The sequence below is a fragment of the Ranitomeya imitator genome, chromosome 1 (genome assembly GCF_032444005.1).
Source record: "Ranitomeya imitator isolate aRanImi1 chromosome 1, aRanImi1.pri, whole genome shotgun sequence".
Lineage (NCBI taxonomy): Eukaryota > Metazoa > Chordata > Amphibia > Anura > Dendrobatidae > Ranitomeya > Ranitomeya imitator.
Window position 1 is genome coordinate 12635716 of NC_091282.1, and position 21199 is coordinate 12656914.

General features: G+C 48.6%; 1 protein-coding gene and 1 pseudogene across 1 annotated transcript in view; both read right to left on the reverse strand.

The window, feature by feature from the left end:
* Positions 1-8642, reverse strand: part of LOC138657475 (zinc finger protein 271-like) — a 93956-nt gene extending 85314 nt beyond the window's left edge. Inside the window, exons 1-4 of the mRNA XM_069745269.1 lie at positions 8434-8642; positions 1129-1293; positions 933-1030; positions 694-811 (exon numbers count right to left, since the gene is read on the reverse strand). Coding sequence (XP_069601370.1) covers positions 694-811; positions 933-1030; positions 1129-1293; positions 8434-8518 — 466 coding nt within the window. The 5' untranslated portion in view covers positions 8519-8642. The remainder of the gene's footprint in view (positions 1-693; positions 812-932; positions 1031-1128; positions 1294-8433) is intronic.
* LOC138657468 (zinc finger protein 585A-like) overlaps positions 1-21199 on the reverse strand; it is a 268682-nt pseudogene that overhangs the window by 235974 nt on the left and 11509 nt on the right.

Below are 21199 nucleotides of genomic sequence, written 5' to 3' on the forward strand. Positions count from 1 at the left end.
CCTTCAGGGATCGTTAAATTATACCCAAGGATGAGACAGTCCTTGTGCAAGTCCACCATTCTCATCCTGATATCTTGGCTGATTTCTTTAGACTTTCCCATGATGCTACACAAAGAAGCAGTGTGTTTCAGGTGTGCATTAAAATGCACCCACAGGTGTGTCTCTAATTAACTCAGATGTTGGCAAAAAAACTATCAGAAGCTTACGAAAACATGACATAATCATATGGGCAGTCCAGAATTGTTTAAAAGCACAGTAGTCTTAGTGGATGTAAACTTTTGACTTTGCAGTAAGTAATAAAAATGCCGTAAAACATTCTCTCTCATTATTCAGTCATTTGGTGAATATTAATAATTATGGTAATCTTAATTAACCTAAAACGGGAAAGGTTTATTCTTATTTTAAGTCAGATGTTAAGAAAAACATGCAGATGTGTCTTTTATATAGTGGATGTAAACTTCTGGTTTTAACTGTATGTGCTTCCTAAATCATTAAGAAAAGGTGTGAAGGTGGCCCCATTATTCATCGGTGCACCGCCGGACTGTACAAGGGCAGCAGCGCCATCACCGGACACTTTTGATGTGATGTGGACAGTGGATAAAGCTTCACTGCAGCGGAGACTACACGTGATCTAACACTCCGGTCATCGACACAAGCCAGCCATCATAGTCACATGCCGGTCACATTACATACCTGTGGAAACATCTACCGGAATCTCCTCCTTCTCATCACTCACACACGACTGATCCCCCCTCGTCATCGCTTCTTCTTCTGTCTCGTCCTTCACTTTATTCTTAGTCGGATCTTCCCCCTGATATATCAGATGTAACAATCAGCACAATACAAGAAACCACCAAAATCTGTGACATCTATGACCTCGCTCAGAAATGTCCCCCCATATACAGACCCGTACAGGGCTCAGCACCGTCTACCTGATGATCCTCCAGGACATCATGAATTTCCTCTGGAGAGTCCTGGAAACACAGAGAGCGGGAAATCTTCTCTGGTGAATTTCTCCTCCTGGATCCATCTGTAGGAAACGCAAAGTGATGGAATAGATTGTATGATGAGATGATGAGAGTTGTAGTAGGTAACCACAGAACAGACATCACAGTCTCCCCTCCTCACCCTGATGATTGGCGTATATTGCGATCACTTTATGGTCAGATGTTGTGGAGGCTTCAGTGTCATCTACCTGATGATCCTCCGGGATGTTGTGATTCTCCTCCGGACAGTCCTGGGGATACAGAGGACGGGGACATCTCTCTGGTGGATTTCTCCTCCTGGATCCATCTGTGGAGACACACAGACTGAATACATCACCTGCCGTGTATCTGTCTATATATGAGACACGTCTCTCAGAACCGGTAATTCAAGGTTTATGTATCAAGGACTAAATTAAACTGTTGTGGTCCTCACCACCGGTACCGAGGTCCCAGCACATTGTGGCCCCAAGTATGAAGTGATAATCAGCGAGGCCAAAGCCTAATGCTCTCTGCTCTGCACCCGGAGGATGAGGACCCTGAGGAGAGGGACAGAGAAGACCCTCGTCAGTCAGATGGAGGAGCCGCACTAAGAAACACAACTTCTCCAAGTTTCCTCTCCACCAGGGATGGAACCACAGAGGAGCTGGAGAAAGCTCCACATTTCTATCCAGCGGTTTCTTCTCTCCTAATTCACCGTTATGGAGATTGGGGGAAGGACGGTTACCATTTACCAGTGATTGTTTTCTAAGAGCTCATGATGTCACCATGAGGACACGTCCTCTCTCCTCCTGGACAGGATCCTCTGGGATCACTAAGAGGAGAGAACCTGCCGTCCTCCTATTAAAAGATTAGTTACTGAATTTTTATTCTTCACTTCCTTTGTCAAATGGTTAAGTCCTGGCGATCGTACCAATACAGGAGCTGTGACCACGCGATTGCCGCTGGGAGCTCGGCTTATGTGATAGCAGAGACCCGGCTATCAATGCCAGGAGCGGTGCCCGCATTGCGCCCATCTGTTTAACCCCCTAAATGCCACAATTAATATTTTTTGCAACATTTAGGAGGCTGGGACTTTAACTTTTATTACTTTGATTGCTGGTATAATAAACTGCAATGCTTCATACCTGTCAGTGCTGCACTGACAGAAGCCTCTTGCGCCACGCTCCTGGACTAAATTACGTTTTCAGCGGTACCATTTTTATTTACATTCAACATTTTATTTCACTTTTTGTTCAGAGATTTGAGGAAGAAGCGTAGTTTTTTTTGCCAAACTTTTTGTATCTTTTTTATGTGCTCATTGAAGAGGTTAACTAGTGGGACAGTTTTATAGTTCGGGTCATTCTGGACGCGGCCATACAAAAATACGTGTATGAAGATTTTATTTTGTGTAATTTTAAAAAATATTTTTTTCAGTTTTCGAAAAACTTTTTTTTTTAAGTTTAAAAAAAAACTGAAAAAATATTTTAAATTTCACAAAATAAAAAAAATGAAAAAAAAAACATTATACCTATTATTATTATTTATTATTATAGCGCCATTTATTCCATGGCGCTTTACATGTGAGGAGGGGTATACATAATAAAAACAGGTACAATAATCTTAATCAATACAAGTCACAACTGATACAGGAGGAGAGAGGACCCTGCCCGCGAGGGATCACAATCTACAAGGGATGGGTGAGGATACATGAGGAGAGAGGACCCTGCCCACGAGGGCTCACAATCTACAAGGGATGGGTGAGGATACATGAGGAGAGAGGACCCTGCCCGCGAAGGCTCACAATCTACAAGGGATGGGTGAGGATACAGTAGGTGAGGATAGAGCTGGCCGTGCAGCGGTTTGGTCGATCGGTGGTTACTGCAGGTTGTAGGCTTGTCGGAAGAGGTGGGTCTTCAGGTTCTTTTTGAAGGTTTCGATGGTAGGTGAGAGTCTGATATGTTGTGGTAGAGAGTTCCAGAGTAGGGGGGATGCGTGGGAGAAATATTGTACGCGATTGTGGGAAGAGGAGATAAGAGGGGAGTATATAGTATATAGCAATAAATAGGTATAATTATGTAATAAAACAAGAACAAATAAAGTACACATATTTGGTATTGCCGTGTCCAGAATGACCTGACCCTATGAATCTGTTCTACTAGAACTACTTCTTTAATGAACACATTAACAAAAAAAGATAAAAAATGAGGCATAAACTACGCTTGTTCATCATATCTCTTAACAAAAAGTGGAATAAAATGTGATAAAAAAGTTGAATGTAAATAAAAATGGTACTCTTGAAAACATAATTTTGTCCAGCAAAACACAAGCCACCATACCATTCATTAATGCAAAAATAAAAAAAAACTATAGCTCTCAAAGTAAAGCAATGCAAAATAATTTTTTTTTCCTATGGAAATGTTTTTATTGTATAAAAACGACAAAACATAAAAAAACTATATAAGTGTGGTATCGCTGCAATTGTACTGACCCGAAGAATAGAGCTGCCTTTTTAACCACACGTGGAATGGCATAAAAAAACTCCCAAAATTTGCAATAGAAAGCGATCAGAAATGTCCGAAAATAGTACCAATAAAAATGTCAATTCTTTACCTGCTGTTGATTTATTCATTCTGCCTTCCAAAGACCGCAGTAAGGCTCAGCGCACATTTATCCTGTGCTCTGCGCTGAGCGCTTACACAAGGGTTTGCATGTAAATTGCTGAAATATGTGATTCAGACGAAACTCCCGGTTGAAGATTCACTCTAATGAGGCAGATTGAGGCACTGTGGATGCCGTCTGGCCCATGCTCTGGAGGTGTTGTGCATAAAAGTGAAGGCTGCCACAGTTTTATGCACTTCTGAAAAGAAGGACACCACTGAGCAGAGGCCAGACGGAGTCCAGAGTAACTTTGCTACCTCATTATAGTGAATGGATCCCTCTGGGAAATTATTGACGACGATTTTGACTCCATGGGAATTTTACAGAAACAAGCAACAATTGATGTTACTCAGTGAAAATTGCAAATCTGCCAGTGTAGTGCCCAATAGATTGTGCCCAGCTCATCCTTCTGGAGACATGCACTCATAAATTAGGCGGGCTCTCATCACTACAGAAATGTAAGGCATGTGGATGCTAAATGTGGTTCAGGCACAATGGGCTCAGAAGTAGGGCGGGTAGGATTTGAGGGAGTAGAATTCGCTGGATTTCTTTTGGCGGGTGAGGAGCCATTTCACTTTTCCAGAGCCGTTGAACTACCAGAAACATGGAAGCCACCTATATTTCCGTAAACAGACCTGAGTGGGGACTTGCTTTTTTTTGTGGATTTATTAAACCTATTATTGATTCAGATGAAACCCCCGAGGGGTGTAATTTCCAAAATGGAATCACTTGAAGGGAGATTCTGTCTGCTCTTCTGACCCTTAGGGGCTCTGTATATGGAGTACACAAACTTTTCTACGATAATTTGTTTTCAAAGAGTCAAATAGCATTCCGTCCCTCCGGAGTCTCACCATATGGCTAAGCAGTAAAGTGCAGCCACATGTGAGGTATTGCCACAATCAGCAGAAATTGAGCTACAATTTTTTGTGCATTTTTTTACCCATTTCCATGTGTGAAAATGTAAAATCTGGGGATAACACAACATTTTTATAGCAAAAAAGTGATTGTTTTTTTCTTTTCTGCCTAATGATATAAAATTACGTGACACACCCATGGTGTCAATATGATCACTGCACCCCAAGATCAATTCATTGAGAGGCATAATTTGTAAAATGGCATCACTTATTGGGGGTTCTGGCACCTCAAGAGCTCTACTAGGGAGTCATGGCATCCACAAACCATTCCAGACAAATCTGCATTATAATATGGAGCTTCTTCTCTTCTAAGCTTTGCACTCTGCCTGAAAAGTAGTTCTTGACCACATATGGGGTATTGGCGTACTCAAGAGAAATTGTGTAACAAATTGCACCATTGATTTTTTCCTATTAGCCATTTTAAAAATTGAAAACTTGGGCCCAAAGCAACATTTTAGTGGAAAAAAAATTGTAATTTTCCATTGACTTGATCCAATGTTATACTTCTCTGTGAATTGCCTGAGGGCTAAAATTGCTCACCACACTACTAGATGAATTCCTCAAGAGGTGGAGTTTACAAAATTGAGACATTTGTGGGGGTTTCTGCTGTACTGGCATGTCAGGGGTTCTTCAAATATGACATGACATTCGTTATCTATTCCAGACAAAATTGTGCTAAAGAATTCAATTGGCGTTCTTTGCCTCTTGAGTCCTGCCATACACCAAAACAGTAATTTTCCACCATATATGGGGTATCGGCATACTCTGGAAAAATCATACAACAAATTTTAGGGTCCATTTCCTCCCGTTACCCTTATGAAAATGAAAAATTTGGGGCTGAAGTAACATTTTTTTGGGAAACTGTGAAGCACTTGAGGGTTCAAGATGCTTACAAAACATCTAGATATATTCCCTGAGGGGTGTAGTTTGCAAAATAGGATCACTTATAGGGGGTTTCCACTGTTTAGGCTCTTCAGGGGCTCTCCAAACACAACGTGGTGTCTGCTATTTATTCCAGCCAATTTTGGGCCCAAAAGTGGTGGTCCTTTCTTTGTCGTGCACCCAAACAGTAGTTTTCCACCACATGGGGTGTTTTGACGTACACAGGAGAAACTGCACAACAAATTGTATGGTCCACTTTCTCCTGTTACTGTTGAAAATGCAAAATTAAGGTCTAAAGTGAAATTTGGGTGGGAAAAAGTAAAGTTTAAATTTTTTTCCCTCCACATTGCTTTAATTCCTGTGAAGCTCCTAAAGGGTTAATAAAGTTCTTGGCTGTGGCTTTGAGCACCTTTGAGGGGTTCAGTTTTTAAAATGGTGTCCCTTTGGGGTATTTTTTGTCACATGGGCAGCCCCGTAGTCACTTCAAATGTGAAGTGGTCCCTAAAAAAATGGTTTTGTAAATTTTGTTAGAAAGTTGAGAAATTACTGATAAAACCCTTCTAACTTCCTAACCAAAAAAAAGGTTAAAAAATGATGCTGATGTGAAGTAGAGATGTGAGAAATATTATTTATTAACTACAGCTCTGGAAAAAATTAAGAGACCGCTGCAAAATGTTCAGTTTGTCTGAGTATTCTCTTTATAGGTATATTTTTGAGTAAAATGTAAATTGTTCTTTTAGTCTATAAACTACTGACAACATGTCTCCGAAGTTCCAAGCAATACATTTAGCTTTTTTTCTGAGAAAGAATAATGGTCAAAATAAAAAAAAAACTCAGTGCTTTCAGACAGAAATAATACAAAGAAAACAAGTTCATAATCATTTAGAAAGAACGATACTAATATTTTAACTCCGGAACAGTTCAGAGATCAATATTGTGTGGAATAACCATGATTTTTGATCACAGCTTTCATGCGTCTTGGCAGCTTTCCACCAGTCTTTCACACTGCTTTTGGGTGACCTTATGCCACTCATGGTACAAAAATGTAAGCAGTTCTTCTTTGTTTCATGGCTTGTGACTAGTGATCAGCGAGTATACTCGTTGCTCGGGTTTTCCCGAGCACGCTCGGGTGGTCACCGAGTATTTGTGACTGCTCGGAGATTTAGTTTTCATTGCCTCAGCTGAATTATTTACAGCTGATAGACAGCTTGAATACATGTGGGGATTCCCTAGCAACCAGGCAACCCCCACATGTACTCAGGCTGGCTAGTAGCTGTAAATCATTCAGCTGTGTCAGCAAAAACTAAATCTCCGAGCAGTTACAAATACTCGGAAACCACCCGAGCGTGCTTGGGAAAACCCGAGCAACGAGTATACTCGCTCATCACTACTTGTGACTATCCATCTTCCTCTTGATTACATTCCAGATGTTTTAAATGGGGTTCAGGTCTGGAGAATGGGCGGCCATGACAGGGATTAGATGTGGTGGTCTCTTAATTTTTGCCAGAGCTGTATTTAGTTTGACATTTCTCTTTGATTTAAGCAAATAAAAATTCAAAGATTGAAAATTGCAACATTGTTTTTTCAAATGTTCAATATTTTCATAAATAAACGTAAAAAATATCGCCACGAACACGATCATGAAGTACAATATGACACGAGAAAACAGTCTCAGAATCAGTGGGATCCGATGAAGTTCCAGAGTTATTATCTCATTAAGGCTACTTTCACACTAGCGTCGGATTCGGCCCGTCGCATTGCGTCGGGCCGAGATTCCGATGTTAGCGTTTGGGTGCAGTGGATGCATTTATCCGGCGCATCCTCTGCCCCATTGTGAGGTGCGGGGAGGTGGGGGCGGAGTTCCGGCCGTGCATGCGCGGTCGGAAAAAGCGGTCCGTCGGCAGCAAAAAACGTTACATTTAACGTTTTTTGCTCCCGGCGGTCCGCCACAACACGGCGCAACCGTTGCACGACGGTTGCGACGTGTGTCAATACGTCGCAATGCGTCGGTAATGTTACTCTGTGGGGCAAAAACGCATACTGCAAACAACTTTGCAGGATGCGTTTTTTCCCCTAAACGATGCATTGCGACGTATTCTAAAAAACGCCAGTGTGAAAGTAGCCTAAGTGACAGTGGTCAGAATTGTAAAATTTGGCCTGGTCAGGAAGGTGAAAGCAGACTGGGGATGAATGGGTTAAACAGAAAAATCTCAACATCTGCATTGATATAAACACTAAAAAGGGCAACTAGTGCACGGAAAGTTCTTTGTCTCTGAAGGAGGAAAAAATTGGCACATGTATGGATAAAGGATGAAGTCACAGCGCTCGGGAGGACGGTGTTGTGGGGAGCCCCCGATACGCAACGGTTAGCGCCTATCAATGTGTAATATGAGAGGACAGTAGAGAGCCGGCTTTTTTGTACCATACGTTTGCTGTTCGCATGGCATTCTATGGTTTGAGGACCTGATCTGAGAGATCTACCCCCCAATGAATTTACACTGACAAGCAAAATGGTAACAATGTTCTGACCTTCTGACTTTCAGGCTCCATATCTCACCATCCACTACTGCGGAACGTGACACTCCCATCATGTTACAGACAATCATCTTGGCTATCTCATACAGAATTTTAACTTGAAGCCATTTAGCCTATGATTAGTTATGGTAAAGCTACTTGGTAATATTTTTTTTTTCACTAACACTCTGACATCTTGTTTGGTAGCAATTTCCGGAGATCACTGCTAAATGACTTCTCTCTCCATTGCTCACAGCTCCAAACAAACCTCCTATGAAGCCCGGTATTTATAGGATCGCAGGTTCAAGACCTTCAATATGTAACAACAGCGGAGAAACCGCGACTCACAGATCAGAAGAAAATAATCAGGAAATGAGAGCTGTTGTCAGACGGAGAAAATGTAGAGAAAACCAGAGCAAATCTGGAGAAAACTCATCTATTATAGGACGACGCCGGAGAGACGTCATCACATCCACCGGAGCCAACAAGGAGCCTCTCACCTCGTGGTGTAAGAGGCCGGAGCTCCTCCATCATCACATCCTGGTACCGATCCTGGTGTCCTTCTAGATACTCCCACTCCTCCATGGAGAGATAGACAGCGACGTCCTGACACCTTATAGGAACCTGACAACAGCCACACCGTCATCACCCAGAATCCTCCAGTGCTGTATAATGTCCCAGCAGTCACCTCTCCGCTCATCACCCAGAATCCTCCAGTCCTGTATAATGTCCCAGCAGTCACCTCTCCGCTCATCACCCAGAATCCTCCAGTGCTGTACAATGTCCCAGCAGTCACCTCTCCGCTCATCACCCAGAATCCTCCAGTCCTGTATAATGTCCCAGCAGTCACCTCTCCACTCATCACCCAGAATCCTCCAGTGCTGTATAATGTCCCAGCAGTCACCTCTCCGCTCATCACCCAGAATCCTCCAGTGCTGTATAATGTCCCAGCAGTCACCTCTCTGCTCATCACCCAGAATCCTCCAGTCCTGTATAATGTCCCAGCAGTCACCTCTCCGCTCATCACCCAGAATCCTCCAGTGCTGTATAATGTCCCAGCACTCACCTCTCCGCTCATCACCCAGAATCCTCCAGTGCTGTATAATGTCCCAGCAGTCACCTCTCCACTCATCACCCAGAATCCCCCAGTGCTGTATAATGTCCCAGCAGTCACCTCTCCGCTCATCACCCAGAATCCTCCAGTGCTGTATAATGTCCCAGCAGTCACCCCTCCGCTCATCACCCAGAATCCTCCAGTGCTGTATAATGTCCCAGCAGTCACCTCTCCGCTCATCACCCAGAATCCTCCAGTGCTGTATAATGTCCCAGCAGTCACCTGTCCGCTCATCACCCAGAATCCTCCAGTCCTGTATAATGTCCCAGCAGTCACCTCTCCGCTCATCACCCAGAATCCTCCAGTGCTGTATAATGTCCCAGCAGTCACCTCTCCGCTCATCACCCAGAATCCTCCAGTGCTGTATAATGTCCCAGCAGTCACCTCTCCGCTCATCACCCAGAATCCTCCAGTGCTGTATAATATCCCAGCAGTCACCTCTCCGCTCATCACCCAGAATCCTCCAGTCCTGTATAATCTCCCAGCAGTCACCTCTCCGCACATCACCCAGAATCCTCCAGTGCTGTATAATCTCCCAGCAGTCACCTCTCCGCACATCACCCAGAATCCTCCAGTGCTGTATAATATCCCAGCAGTCACCTCTCCGCTCATCACCCAGAATCCTCCAGTCCTGTATAATCTCCCAGCAGTCACCTCTCCGCACATCACCCAGAATCCTCCAGTCCTGTATAATCTCCCAGCAGTCACGTCTCCGCTCATCACCCAGAATCCTCCAGTGCTGTATAATGTCCCAGCAGTCACCTCTCCGCTCATCACCCAGAATCCTCCAGTCCTGTATAATCTCCCAGCAGTCACCTCTCCGCACATCACCCAGAATCCTCCAGTGCTGTATAATGTCCCAGCAGTCACCCCTCCGCTCATCACCCAGAATCCTCCAGTGCTGTATAATGTCCCAGCAGTCACCTCTCCGCTTATCACCCAGAATCCTCCAGTGCTGTATAATGTCCCAGCAGTCACCTCTCCGCACATCACCCAGAATCCTCCAGTGCTGTATAATGTCCCAGCAGTCACCCCTCCGCTCATCACCCAGAATCCTCCAGTGCTGTATAATGTCCCAGCAGTCACCTCTCCGCTTATCACCCAGAATCCTCCAGTGCTGTATAATGTCCCAGCAGTCACCTCTCCGCTTATCACCCAGAATCCTCCAGTCCTGTATAATGTCCCAGCAGTCACCTCTCCGCTCATCACCCAGAATCCTCCAGTCCTGTATAATGTCCCAGCAGTCACCTCTCCGCTCATCACCCAGAATCCTCCAGTGCTGTATAATGTCCCAGCAGTCACCTCTCCGCTCATCACCCAGAATCCTCGAGTGCTGTATAATGTCCCAGCAGTCACCTCTCCGCTCATCACCTAGAATCCTCCAGTCCTGTATAATATCCCAGCAGTCACCTCTCCGCTCATCACCAAGAATCCTCCAGTGCTGTATAATGTCCCAGCAGTCATCTCTCCGCTCATCACCCAGAATCCTCCAGTGCTGTATAATGTCCCAGCAGTCACCTCTCCGCTCATCACCCAGAATCCTCCAGTCCTGTATAATCTCCCAGCAGTCACGTCTCCGCTCATCACCCAGAATCCTCCAGTGCTGTATAATGTCCCAGCAGTCACCTCTCCACTCATCACCCAGAATCCTCCAGTCCTGTATAATGTCCCAGCAGTCACCTCTCCGCACATCACCCAGAATCCTCCAGTGCTGTATAATGTCCCAGCAGTCACCTCTCCGCTGATCACCCAGAATCCTCCAGTCCTGTATAATGTCCCAGCAGTCACCTCTCCGCTGATCACCCAGAATCCTCCAGTGCTGTATAATGTCCCAGCAGTCACCTCTCCGCTGATCACCCAGAATCCTCCAGTGCTGTATAATGTCCCAGCAGTCACCTCTCCACTCATCACCCAGAATCCGTCAGTGCTGAATAATGTCCCAGCAGTCACCTCTCCACTCATCACCCAGAATCCTCCAGTCCTTTATAATGTCCCAGCAGTCACCTCTCCGCACATCACCCAGAATCCTCCAGTGCTGTATAATGTCCCAGCAGTCACCTCTCCGCTCATCACCCAGAATCCTCCAGTCCTGTATAATGTCCCAGCAGTCACCTCTCCGCTCATCACCCAGAATCCTCCAGTCCTGTATAATGTCCCAGCAGTCACCTCTCCGCTCATCACCCAGAATCCTCCAGTGCTGTATAATGTCCCAGCAGTCACCTCTCCACTCATCACCCAGAATCCTCCAGTGCTGTATAATGTCCCAGCAGTCACCTCTCCACTCATCACCCAGAATCCTCCAGTGCTGTATAATGTCCCAGCAGTCACCTCTCCGCTCATCACCCAGAATCCTCCAGTGCTGTATAATGACCCAGCAGTCACCTCTCCGCTCATCACCCAGAATCCTTCAGTCCTGTATAATGTCCCAGCAGTCACCTCCCCGCTCATCACCCAGAATCCTCCAGTCCTGTATAATGTCCCAGCAGTCACCTCTCCGCACATCACCCAGAATCCTCCAGTGCTGTATAATGTCCCAGCAGTCACCTCTCCGCTCATCACCCAGAATCCTCCAGTCCTGTATAATGTCCCAGCAGTCACCTCTCCACTCATCACCCAGAATCCTCCAGTGCTGTATAATGTCCCAGCAGACACCTCTCCGCTCATCACCAAGAATCCTCCAGTGCTGTATAATGTCCCAGCAGTCACCTCCCCGCTCATCACCCAGAATCCTCCAGTGCTGTATAATGTCCCAGCAGTCACCTCTCCGCTCATCACCCAGAATCCTCCAGTCCTGTATAATGTCCCAGCAGTCACCTCTCCACTCATCACCCAGAATCCTCCAGTGCTGTATAATGTCCCAGCAGTCACCTCTCCGCTCATCCCCCAGAATCCTCCAGTCCTGTATAATGTCCCAGCAGTCACCTCTCCGCTCATCACCCAGAATCCTCCAGTGCTGTATAATGTCCCAGCAGTCACCTCTCCGCTCATCCCCCAGAATCCTCCAGTGCTGTATAATGTCCCAGCAGTCACCTCTCCGCTCATCACCCAGAATCCTCCAGTGCTGTATAATGTCCCAGCAGTCACCTCTCTGCTCATCACCCAGAATCCTCCAGTGCTGTATAATGTCCCAGCAGTCACCTCTCCGCTCATCACCCAGAATCCTCCAGTGCTGTATAATGTCCCAGCAGTCATCTCTCCGCTCATCACCCAGAATCCTCCAGTCCTGTATAATGTCCCAGCAGTCACCTCTCCGCTCATCACCCAGAATCCTCCAGTGCTGTATAATGTCCCAGCAGTCACCTCTCCGCTCATCACCCAGAATCCTCCAGTCCTGTATAATGTCCCAGCAGTCACCTCTCCGCTCATCACCCAGAATCCTCCAGTCCTGTATAATGTCCCAGCAGTCACCTCTCCGCTCATGACCCAGAATCCGCCAGTGCTGTATAATGTCCCAGCAGTCACCTCTCCGCTCATCACCCAGAATCCTCCAGTGCTGTCCTGTATAATGTCCCAGCAGTCACCTCTCCGCTCATCACCCAGAATCCTCGAGTGCTGTATAATGTCCCAGCAGTCACCTCTCCGCTCATCACCCAGAATCCTCCAGTCCTGTATAATATCCCAGCAGTCACCTCTCCGCTCATCACCCAGAATCCTCCAGTGCTGTATAATGTCCCAGCAGTCACCTCTCCGCTCATCACCCAGAATCCTCCAGTCCTGTATAATATCCCAGCAGTCACCTCTCTGCTCATCACCCAGAATCCTCCAGTGCTGTATAATGTCCCAGCAGTCACCTCTCCGCTCATCACCCAGAATCCTCCAGTCCTGTATAATGTCCCAGCAGTCACCTCTCCGCTCATCACCCAGAATCCTCCAGTGCTGTATAATGTCCCAGCAGTCACCTCTCCGCTCATCACCCAGAATCCTCCAGTCCTGTATAATCTCCCAGCAGTCACCTCTCCGCTCATCACCCAGAATCCTCCAGTGCTGTATAATGTCCCAGCAGTCACCTCTCCACTCATCACCCAGAATCCTCCAGTCCTGTATAATGTCCCAGCAGTCACCTCTCCACTCATCACCCAGAATCCTCCAGTCCTGTATAATGTCTCAGCAGTCACCTCTCCGCTCATCACCCAGAATCCTCCAGTCCTGTATAATCTCCCAGCAGTCACCTCTCCGCTCATCACCCAGAATCCTCCAGTGCTGAATAATGTCCCAGCAGTCACCTCTCCACTCATCACCCAGAATCCTCCAGTCCTGTATAATGTCCCAGCAGTCACCTCTCCACTCATCACCCAGAATCCTCCAGTCCTGTATAATGTCCCAGCAGTCACATCTCCGCACATCACCCAGAATCCTCCAGTGCTGTATAATGTCCCAGCAGTCACCTCTCCGCTCATCACCCAGAATCCTCCAGTCCTGTATAATGTCCCAGCAGTCACCTCCCCGCTCATCACCAAGAATCCTCCAGTGCTGTATAATGTCCCAGCAGTCACCTCTCCGCTCATCACCCAGAATCCTCCAGTCCTGTATAATGTCCCAGCAGTCACCTCTCCGCTCATCACCCAGAATCCTCCAGTGCTGTATAATGTCCCAGCAGTCACCTCTCCACTCATCACCCAGAATCCTTCAGTGCTGAATAATGTCCCAGCAGTCACCTCTCCGCTCATCACCCAGAATCCTCCAGTCCTGTATAATGTCCCAGCAGTCACCTCTCCACTCATCACCCAGAATCCTCCAGTGCTGTATAATGTCCCAGCAGTCACCTATCCACTCATCACCCAGAATCCTCCAGTCCTGTATAATGTCCCAGCAGTCACCTCTCCACTCATCACCCAGAATCCTCCAGTCCTGTATAATGTCCCAGCAGTCACCTCTCCACTCATCACCCAGAATCCTCCAGTCCTGTATAATGTCCCAGCAGTCACCTCTCCGCTGATCACCCAGAATCCTCCAGTGCTGTATAATGTCCCAGCAGTCACCTCTCCACTCATCACCCAGAATCCTTCAGTGCTGAATAATGTCCCAGCAGTCACCTCTCCACTCATCACCCAGAATCCTCCAGTCCTTTATAATGTCCCAGCAGTCACCTCTCCGCTCATCACCCAGAATCCTCCAGTCCTGTATAATGTCCCAGCAGTCACCTCTCCGCTCATCACCCAGAATCCTCCAGTCCTGTATAATGTCCCAGCAGTCACCTCCCCGCTCATCACCCAGAATCCTCCAGTCCTTTATAATGTCCCAGCAGTCACCTCTCCGCACATCACCCAGAATCCTCCAGTGCTGTATAATGTCCCAGCAGTCACCTCTCCACTCATCACCCAGAATCCTCCAGTCCTTTATAATGTCCCAGCAGTCACCTCTCCGCACATCACCCAGAATCCTCCAGTGCTGTATAATGTCCCAGCAGTCACCTCTCCGCTCATCACCCAGAATCCTTCAGTCCTGTATAATGTCCCAGCAGTCACCTCCCCGCTCATCACCCAGAATCCTCCAGTCCTGTATAATATCCCAGCAGTCACCTCTCCGCACATCACCCAGAATCCTCCAGTGCTGTATAATGTCCCAGCAGTCACCTCTCCGCTCATCACCCAGAATCCTCCAGTCCTGTATAATGTCCCAGCAGTCACCTCTCCACTCATCACCCAGAATCCTCCAGTGCTGTATAATATCCCAGCAGACACCTCTCCGCTCATCACCAAGAATCCTCCAGTCCTGTATAATCTCCCAGCAGTCACCTCTCCGCTCATCACCCAGAATCCTCCAGTGCTGTATAATGTCCCAGCAGTCACCTCTCCGCTGATCACCCAGAATCCTCCAGTGCTGTATAATGTCCCAGCAGTCACCTCTCCGCTCATCACCCAGAATCCTCCAGTGCTGAATAATGTCCCAGCAGTCACCTCTCCACTCATCACCCAGAATCCTCCAGTCCTTTATAATGTCCCAGCAGTCACCTCTCCGCACATCACCCAGAATCCTCCAGTGCTGTATAATGTCCCAGCAGTCACCTCTCCGCTCATCACCCAGAATCCTCCAGTCCTGTATAATGTCCCAGCAGTCACCTCTCCGCTCATCACCCAGAATCCTCCAGTCCTGTATAATGTCCCAGCAGTCACCTCTCCGCTCATCACCCAGAATCCTCCAGTCCTGTATAATGTCCCAGCAGTCACCTCCCCGCTCATCACCCAGAATCCTCCAGTCCTGTATAATGTCCCAGCAGTCACCTCCCCGCTCATCACCCAGAATCCTCCAGTCCTGTATAATGTCCCAGCAGTCACCTCTCCGCTCATCACCCAGAATCCTCCAGTCCTGTATAATGTCCCAGCAGTCACCTCTCCGCTCATCATCCAGAATCCTCCAGTGCTGTATAATGTCCCAGCAGTCACCTCTCCGCTCATCACCCAGAATTCTCCAGTGCTGTACAATGTCCCAGCAGTCACCTCTCCGCTCATCACCCAGAATCCTCCAGTACTGTATAATGTCCCAGCAGTCACCTCCCCGCTCATCACCCAGAATCCTCCAGTGCTGTATAATGTCCCAGCAGTCACCTCTCCGCTCATCACCCAGAATCCTCCAGTGCTGTATAATGTCCCAGCAGTCACCTCTCCGCTCATCACCCAGAATCCTCCAGTGCTGTATAATGTCCCAGCAGTCATCTCTCCGCTCATCACCCAGAATCCTCCAGTCCTGTATAATGTCCCAGCAGTCACCTCTCCGCTCATCACCCAGAATCCTCCAGTGCTGTATAATGTCCCAGCAGTCACCTCTCCGCTCATCACCCAGAATCCTCCAGTCCTGTATAATGTCCCAGCAGTCACCTCTCCGCTCATCACCCAGAATCCTCCAGTCCTGTATAATGTCCCAGCAGTCACCTCTCCGCTCATGACCCAGAATCCGCCAGTGCTGTATAATGTCCCAGCAGTCACCTCTCCGCTCATCACCCAGAATCCTCCAGTGCTGTCCTGTATAATGTCCCAGCAGTCACCTCTCCGCTCATCACCCAGAATCCTCGAGTGCTGTATAATGTCCCAGCAGTCACCTCTCCGCTCATCACCCAGAATCCTCCAGTCCTGTATAATATCCCAGCAGTCACCTCTCCGCTCATCACCCAGAATCCTCCAGTGCTGTATAATGTCCCAGCAGTCACCTCTCCGCTCATCACCCAGAATCCTCCAGTCCTGTATAATATCCCAGCAGTCACCTCTCCGCTCATCACCCAGAATCCTCCAGTGCTGTATAATGTCCCAGCAGTCACCTCTCCGCTCATCACCCAGAATCCTCCAGTCCTGTATAATCTCCCAGCAGTCACCTCTCCGCTCATCACCCAGAATCCTCCAGTGCTGTATAATGTCCCAGCAGTCACCTCTCCACTCATCACCCAGAATCCTCCAGTCCTGTATAATGTCCCAGCAGTCACCTCTCCACTCATCACCCAGAATCCTCCAGTCCTGTATAATGTCTCAGCAGTCACCTCTCCGCTCATCACCCAGAATCCTCCAGTCCTGTATAATCTCCCAGCAGTCACCTCTCCGCTCATCACCCAGAATCCTCCAGTGCTGAATAATGTCCCAGCAGTCACCTCTCCACTCATCACCCAGAATCCTCCAGTCCTGTATAATGTCCCAGCAGTCACCTCTCCGCTCATCACCCAGAATCCTCCAGTGCTGTATAATGTCCCAGCAGTCACCTCTCCACTCATCACCCAGAATCCTCCAGTCCTGTATAATGTCCCAGCAGTCACATCTCCGCACATCACCCAGAATCCTCCAGTGCTGTATAATGTCCCAGCAGTCACCTCTCCGCTCATCACCCAGAATCCTCCAGTCCTGTATAATGTCCCAGCAGTCACCTCCCCGCTCATCACCAAGAATCCTCCAGTGCTGTATAATGTCCCAGCAGTCACCTCTCCGCTCATCACCCAGAATCCTCCAGTCCTGTATAATGTCCCAGCAGTCACCTCTCCGCTCATCACCCAGAATCCTCCAGTGCTGTATAATGTCCCAGCAGTCACCTCTCCACTCATCACCCAGAATCCTTCAGTGCTGAATAATGTCCCAGCAGTCACCTCTCCGCTCATCACCCAGAATCCTCCAGTCCTGTATAATGTCCCAGCAGTCACCTCTCCACTCATCACCCAGAATCCTCCAGTGCTGTATAATGTCCCAGCAGTCACCTATCCACTCATCACCCAGAATCCTCCAGTCCTGTATAATGTCCCAGCAGTCACCTCTCCGCTCATCACCCAGAATCCTCCAGTCCTGTATAATGTCCCAGCAGTCACCTCTCCACTCATCACCCAGAATCCTCCAGTCCTGTATAATGTCCCAGCAGTCACCTCTCCACTCATCACCCAGAATCCTCCAGTCCTGTATAATGTCCCAGCAGTCACCTCTCCACTCATCACCCAGAATCCTCCAGTCCTGTATAATGTCCCAGCAGTCACCTCTCCGCTGATCACCCAGAATCCTCCAGTGCTGTATAATGTCCCAGCAGTCACCTCTCCACTCATCACCCAGAATCCTTCAGTGCTGAATAATGTCCCAGCAGTCACCTCTCCACTCATCACCCAGAATCCTCCAGTCCTTTATAATGTCCCAGCAGTCACCTCTCCGCTCATCACCCAGAATCCTCCAGTCCTGTATAATGTCCCAGCAGTCACCTCTCCGCTCATCACCCAGAATCCTCCAGTCCTGTATAATGTCCCAGCAGTCACCTCCCCGCTCATCACCCAGAATCCTCCAGTCCTTTATAATGTCCCAGCAGTCACCTCTCCGCACATCACCCAGAATCCTCCAGTGCTGTATAATGTCCCAGCAGTCACCTCTCCACTCATCACCCAGAATCCTCCAGTCCTTTATAATGTCCCAGCAGTCACCTCTCCGCACATCACCCAGAATCCTCCAGTGCTGTATAATGTCCCAGCAGTCACCTCTCCGCTCATCACCCAGAATCCTTCAGTCCTGTATAATGTCCCAGCAGTCACCTCCCCGCTCATCACCCAGAATCCTCCAGTCCTGTATAATATCCCAGCAGTCACCTCTCCGCACATCACCCAGAATCCTCCAGTGCTGTATAATGTCCCAGCAGTCACCTCTCCGCTCATCACCCAGAATCCTCCAGTCCTGTATAATGTCCCAGCAGTCACCTCTCCACTCATCACCCAGAATCCTCCAGTGCTGTATAATATCCCAGCAGACACCTCTCCGCTCATCACCAAGAATCCTCCAGTCCTGTATAATCTCCCAGCAGTCACCTCTCCGCTCATCACCCAGAATCCTCCAGTGCTGTATAATGTCCCAGCAGTCACCTCTCCGCTGATCACCCAGAATCCTCCAGTGCTGTATAATGTCCCAGCAGTCACCTCTCCGCTCATCACCCAGAATCCTCCAGTGCTGAATAATGTCCCAGCAGTCACCTCTCCACTCATCACCCAGAATCCTCCAGTCCTTTATAATGTCCCAGCAGTCACCTCTCCGCACATCACCCAGAATCCTCCAGTGCTGTATAATGTCCCAGCAGTCACCTCTCCGCTCATCACCCAGAATCCTCCAGTCCTGTATAATGTCCCAGCAGTCACCTCTCCGCTCATCACCCAGAATCCTCCAGTCCTGTATAATGTCCCAGCAGTCACCTCCCCGCTCATCACCCAGAATCCTCCAGTCCTGTATAATGTCCCAGCAGTCACCTCCCCGCTCATCACCCAGAATCCTCCAGTCCTGTATAATATCCCAGCAGTCACCTCTCCGCACATCACCCAGAATCCTCCAGTGCTGTATAATGTCCCAGCAGTCACCTCTCCGCTCATCACCCAGAATCCTCCAGTCCTGTATAATGTCCCAGCAGTCACCTCTCCACTCATCACCCAGAATCCTCCAGTGCTGTATAATATCCCAGCAGACACCTCTCCGCTCATCACCAAGAATCCTCCAGTCCTGTATAATCTCCCAGCAGTCACCTCTCCGCTCATCACCCAGAATCCTCCAGTGCTGTATAATGTCCCAGCAGTCACCTCTCCGCTGATCACCCAGAATCCTCCAGTGCTGTATAATGTCCCAGCACTCACCTCTCCGCTCATCACCCAGAATCCTCCAGTGCTGAATAATGTCCCAGCAGTCACCTCTCCACTCATCACCCAGAATCCTCCAGTCCTTTATAATGTCCCAGCAGTCACCTCTCCGCACATCACCCAGAATCCTCCAGTGCTGTATAATGTCCCAGCAGTCACCTCTCCGCTCATCACCCAGAATCCTCCAGTCCTGTATAATGTCCCAGCAGTCACCTCTCCGCTCATCACCCAGAATCCTCCAGTCCTGTATAATGTCCCAGCAGTCACCTCCCCGCTCATCACCCAGAATCCTCCAGTCCTGTATAATGTCCCAGCAGTCACCTCCCCGCTCATCACCCAGAATCCTCCAGTCCTGTATAATGTCCCAGCAGTCACCTCTCCGCTCATCACCCAGAATCCTCCAGTGCTGTATAATGTCCCAGCAGTCACCTCTCCGCTCATCACCCAGAATTCTCCAGTGCTGTACAATGTCCCAGCAGTCACCTCTCCGCTCATCACCCAGAATCCTCCAGTACTGTATAATGTCCCAGCAGTCACCTCCCCGCTCATCACCCAGAATCCTCCAGTGCTGTATAATGTCCCAGCAGTCACCTCTCCGCTCATCACCCAGAATCCTCCAGTGCTGTATAATGTCCCAGCAGTCACCTCTCCGCTCATCACCCAGAATCCTCCAGTGCTGTATAATGTCCCAGCAGTCACCTCTCCGCTCATCACCCAGAATCCTCCAGTGCTGTATAATGTCCCAGCAGTCACCTCTCCGCTCATCACCCAGAATCCTCCAGTGCTGTATAATGTCCCAGCAGTCACCTCTCCACTGATCACCCAGAATCCTCCAGTGCTGTATAATGTCCCAGCAGTCACCTCTCCGCTCATCACCCAGAATCCTCCAGTGCTGTATAATGTCCCAGCAGTCACCTCTCCGCTCATCACCCAGAATCATCCAGTGCTGTATAATGTCCCAGCAGTCACCTCTCCGCTCATCACCCAGAATCCTCCAGTGCTGTATAATGTCCCAGCAGTCACCTCTCCGCTCATCACCCAGAATCCTCCAGTGCTGTATAATGTCCCAGCAGTCACGTCTCCACTCATCACCCAGAATCCTCCAGTCCTGTATAATGTCCCAGCAGTCACCTCTCCGCTCATCACCCAGAATCCTCCATTGCTGTATAATGTCCCAGCAGTCACCTCTCCGCTGATCACCCAGAATCCTCCAGTGCCATCCTGTATAATGTCCCAGCAGTCACCTCTCCGCTCATCACCCAGAATCCTCCAGTGCTGTATAATGTCCCAGCAGTCACCTCTCCGCTGATCACCCAGAATCCTCCAGTGCCATCCTGTATAATGTCCCAGCAGTCACCTCTCCGCTCATCACCCAGAATCCTCCAGTGCTGTATAATGTCCCAGCAGTCACCTCTCCGCTCATCACCCAGAATCCTCCAGTGCTGTATAATGTCCCAGCAGTCACCTCTCCGCTGATCACCCAGAATCCTCCAGTGCCATCCTGTATAATGTCCCAGCAGTCACCTCTCCGCTCATCACCCAGAATCCTCCAGTCCTGTATAATGTCCCAGCAGTCACCTCTCCACTCATCACCCAGAATCCTCCAGTCCTGTATAATGTCCCAGCAGTCACCTCTCGGCACATCACCCAGAATCCTCCAGTGCCGTCCTGTATAATGTCCCAGCAGTCACCTCTCCGCTTATCACCCAGAATCCTCCAGTCCTGTATAATGTCCCAGCAGTCACCTCTCCGCTGATCACCCAGAATCCTCCAGTGCTGTATAATGTCCCAGCAGTCACCTCTCCGCTCATCACCCAGAATCCTCCAGTGCTGTATAATGTCCCAGCAGTCACCTCTCCGCTGATCACCCAGAATCCTCCAGTGCCATCCTGTATAATGTCCCAGCAGTCACCTCTCCGCTCATCACCCAGAATCCTCCAGTGCTGTATAATGTCCCAGCAGTCACCTCTCCACTCATCACCCAGAATCCTCCAGTCCTGTATAATGTCCCAGCAGTCACCTCTCGGCACATCACCCAGAATCCTCCAGTGCCGTCCTGTATAATGTCCCAGCAGTCACCTCTCCGCTC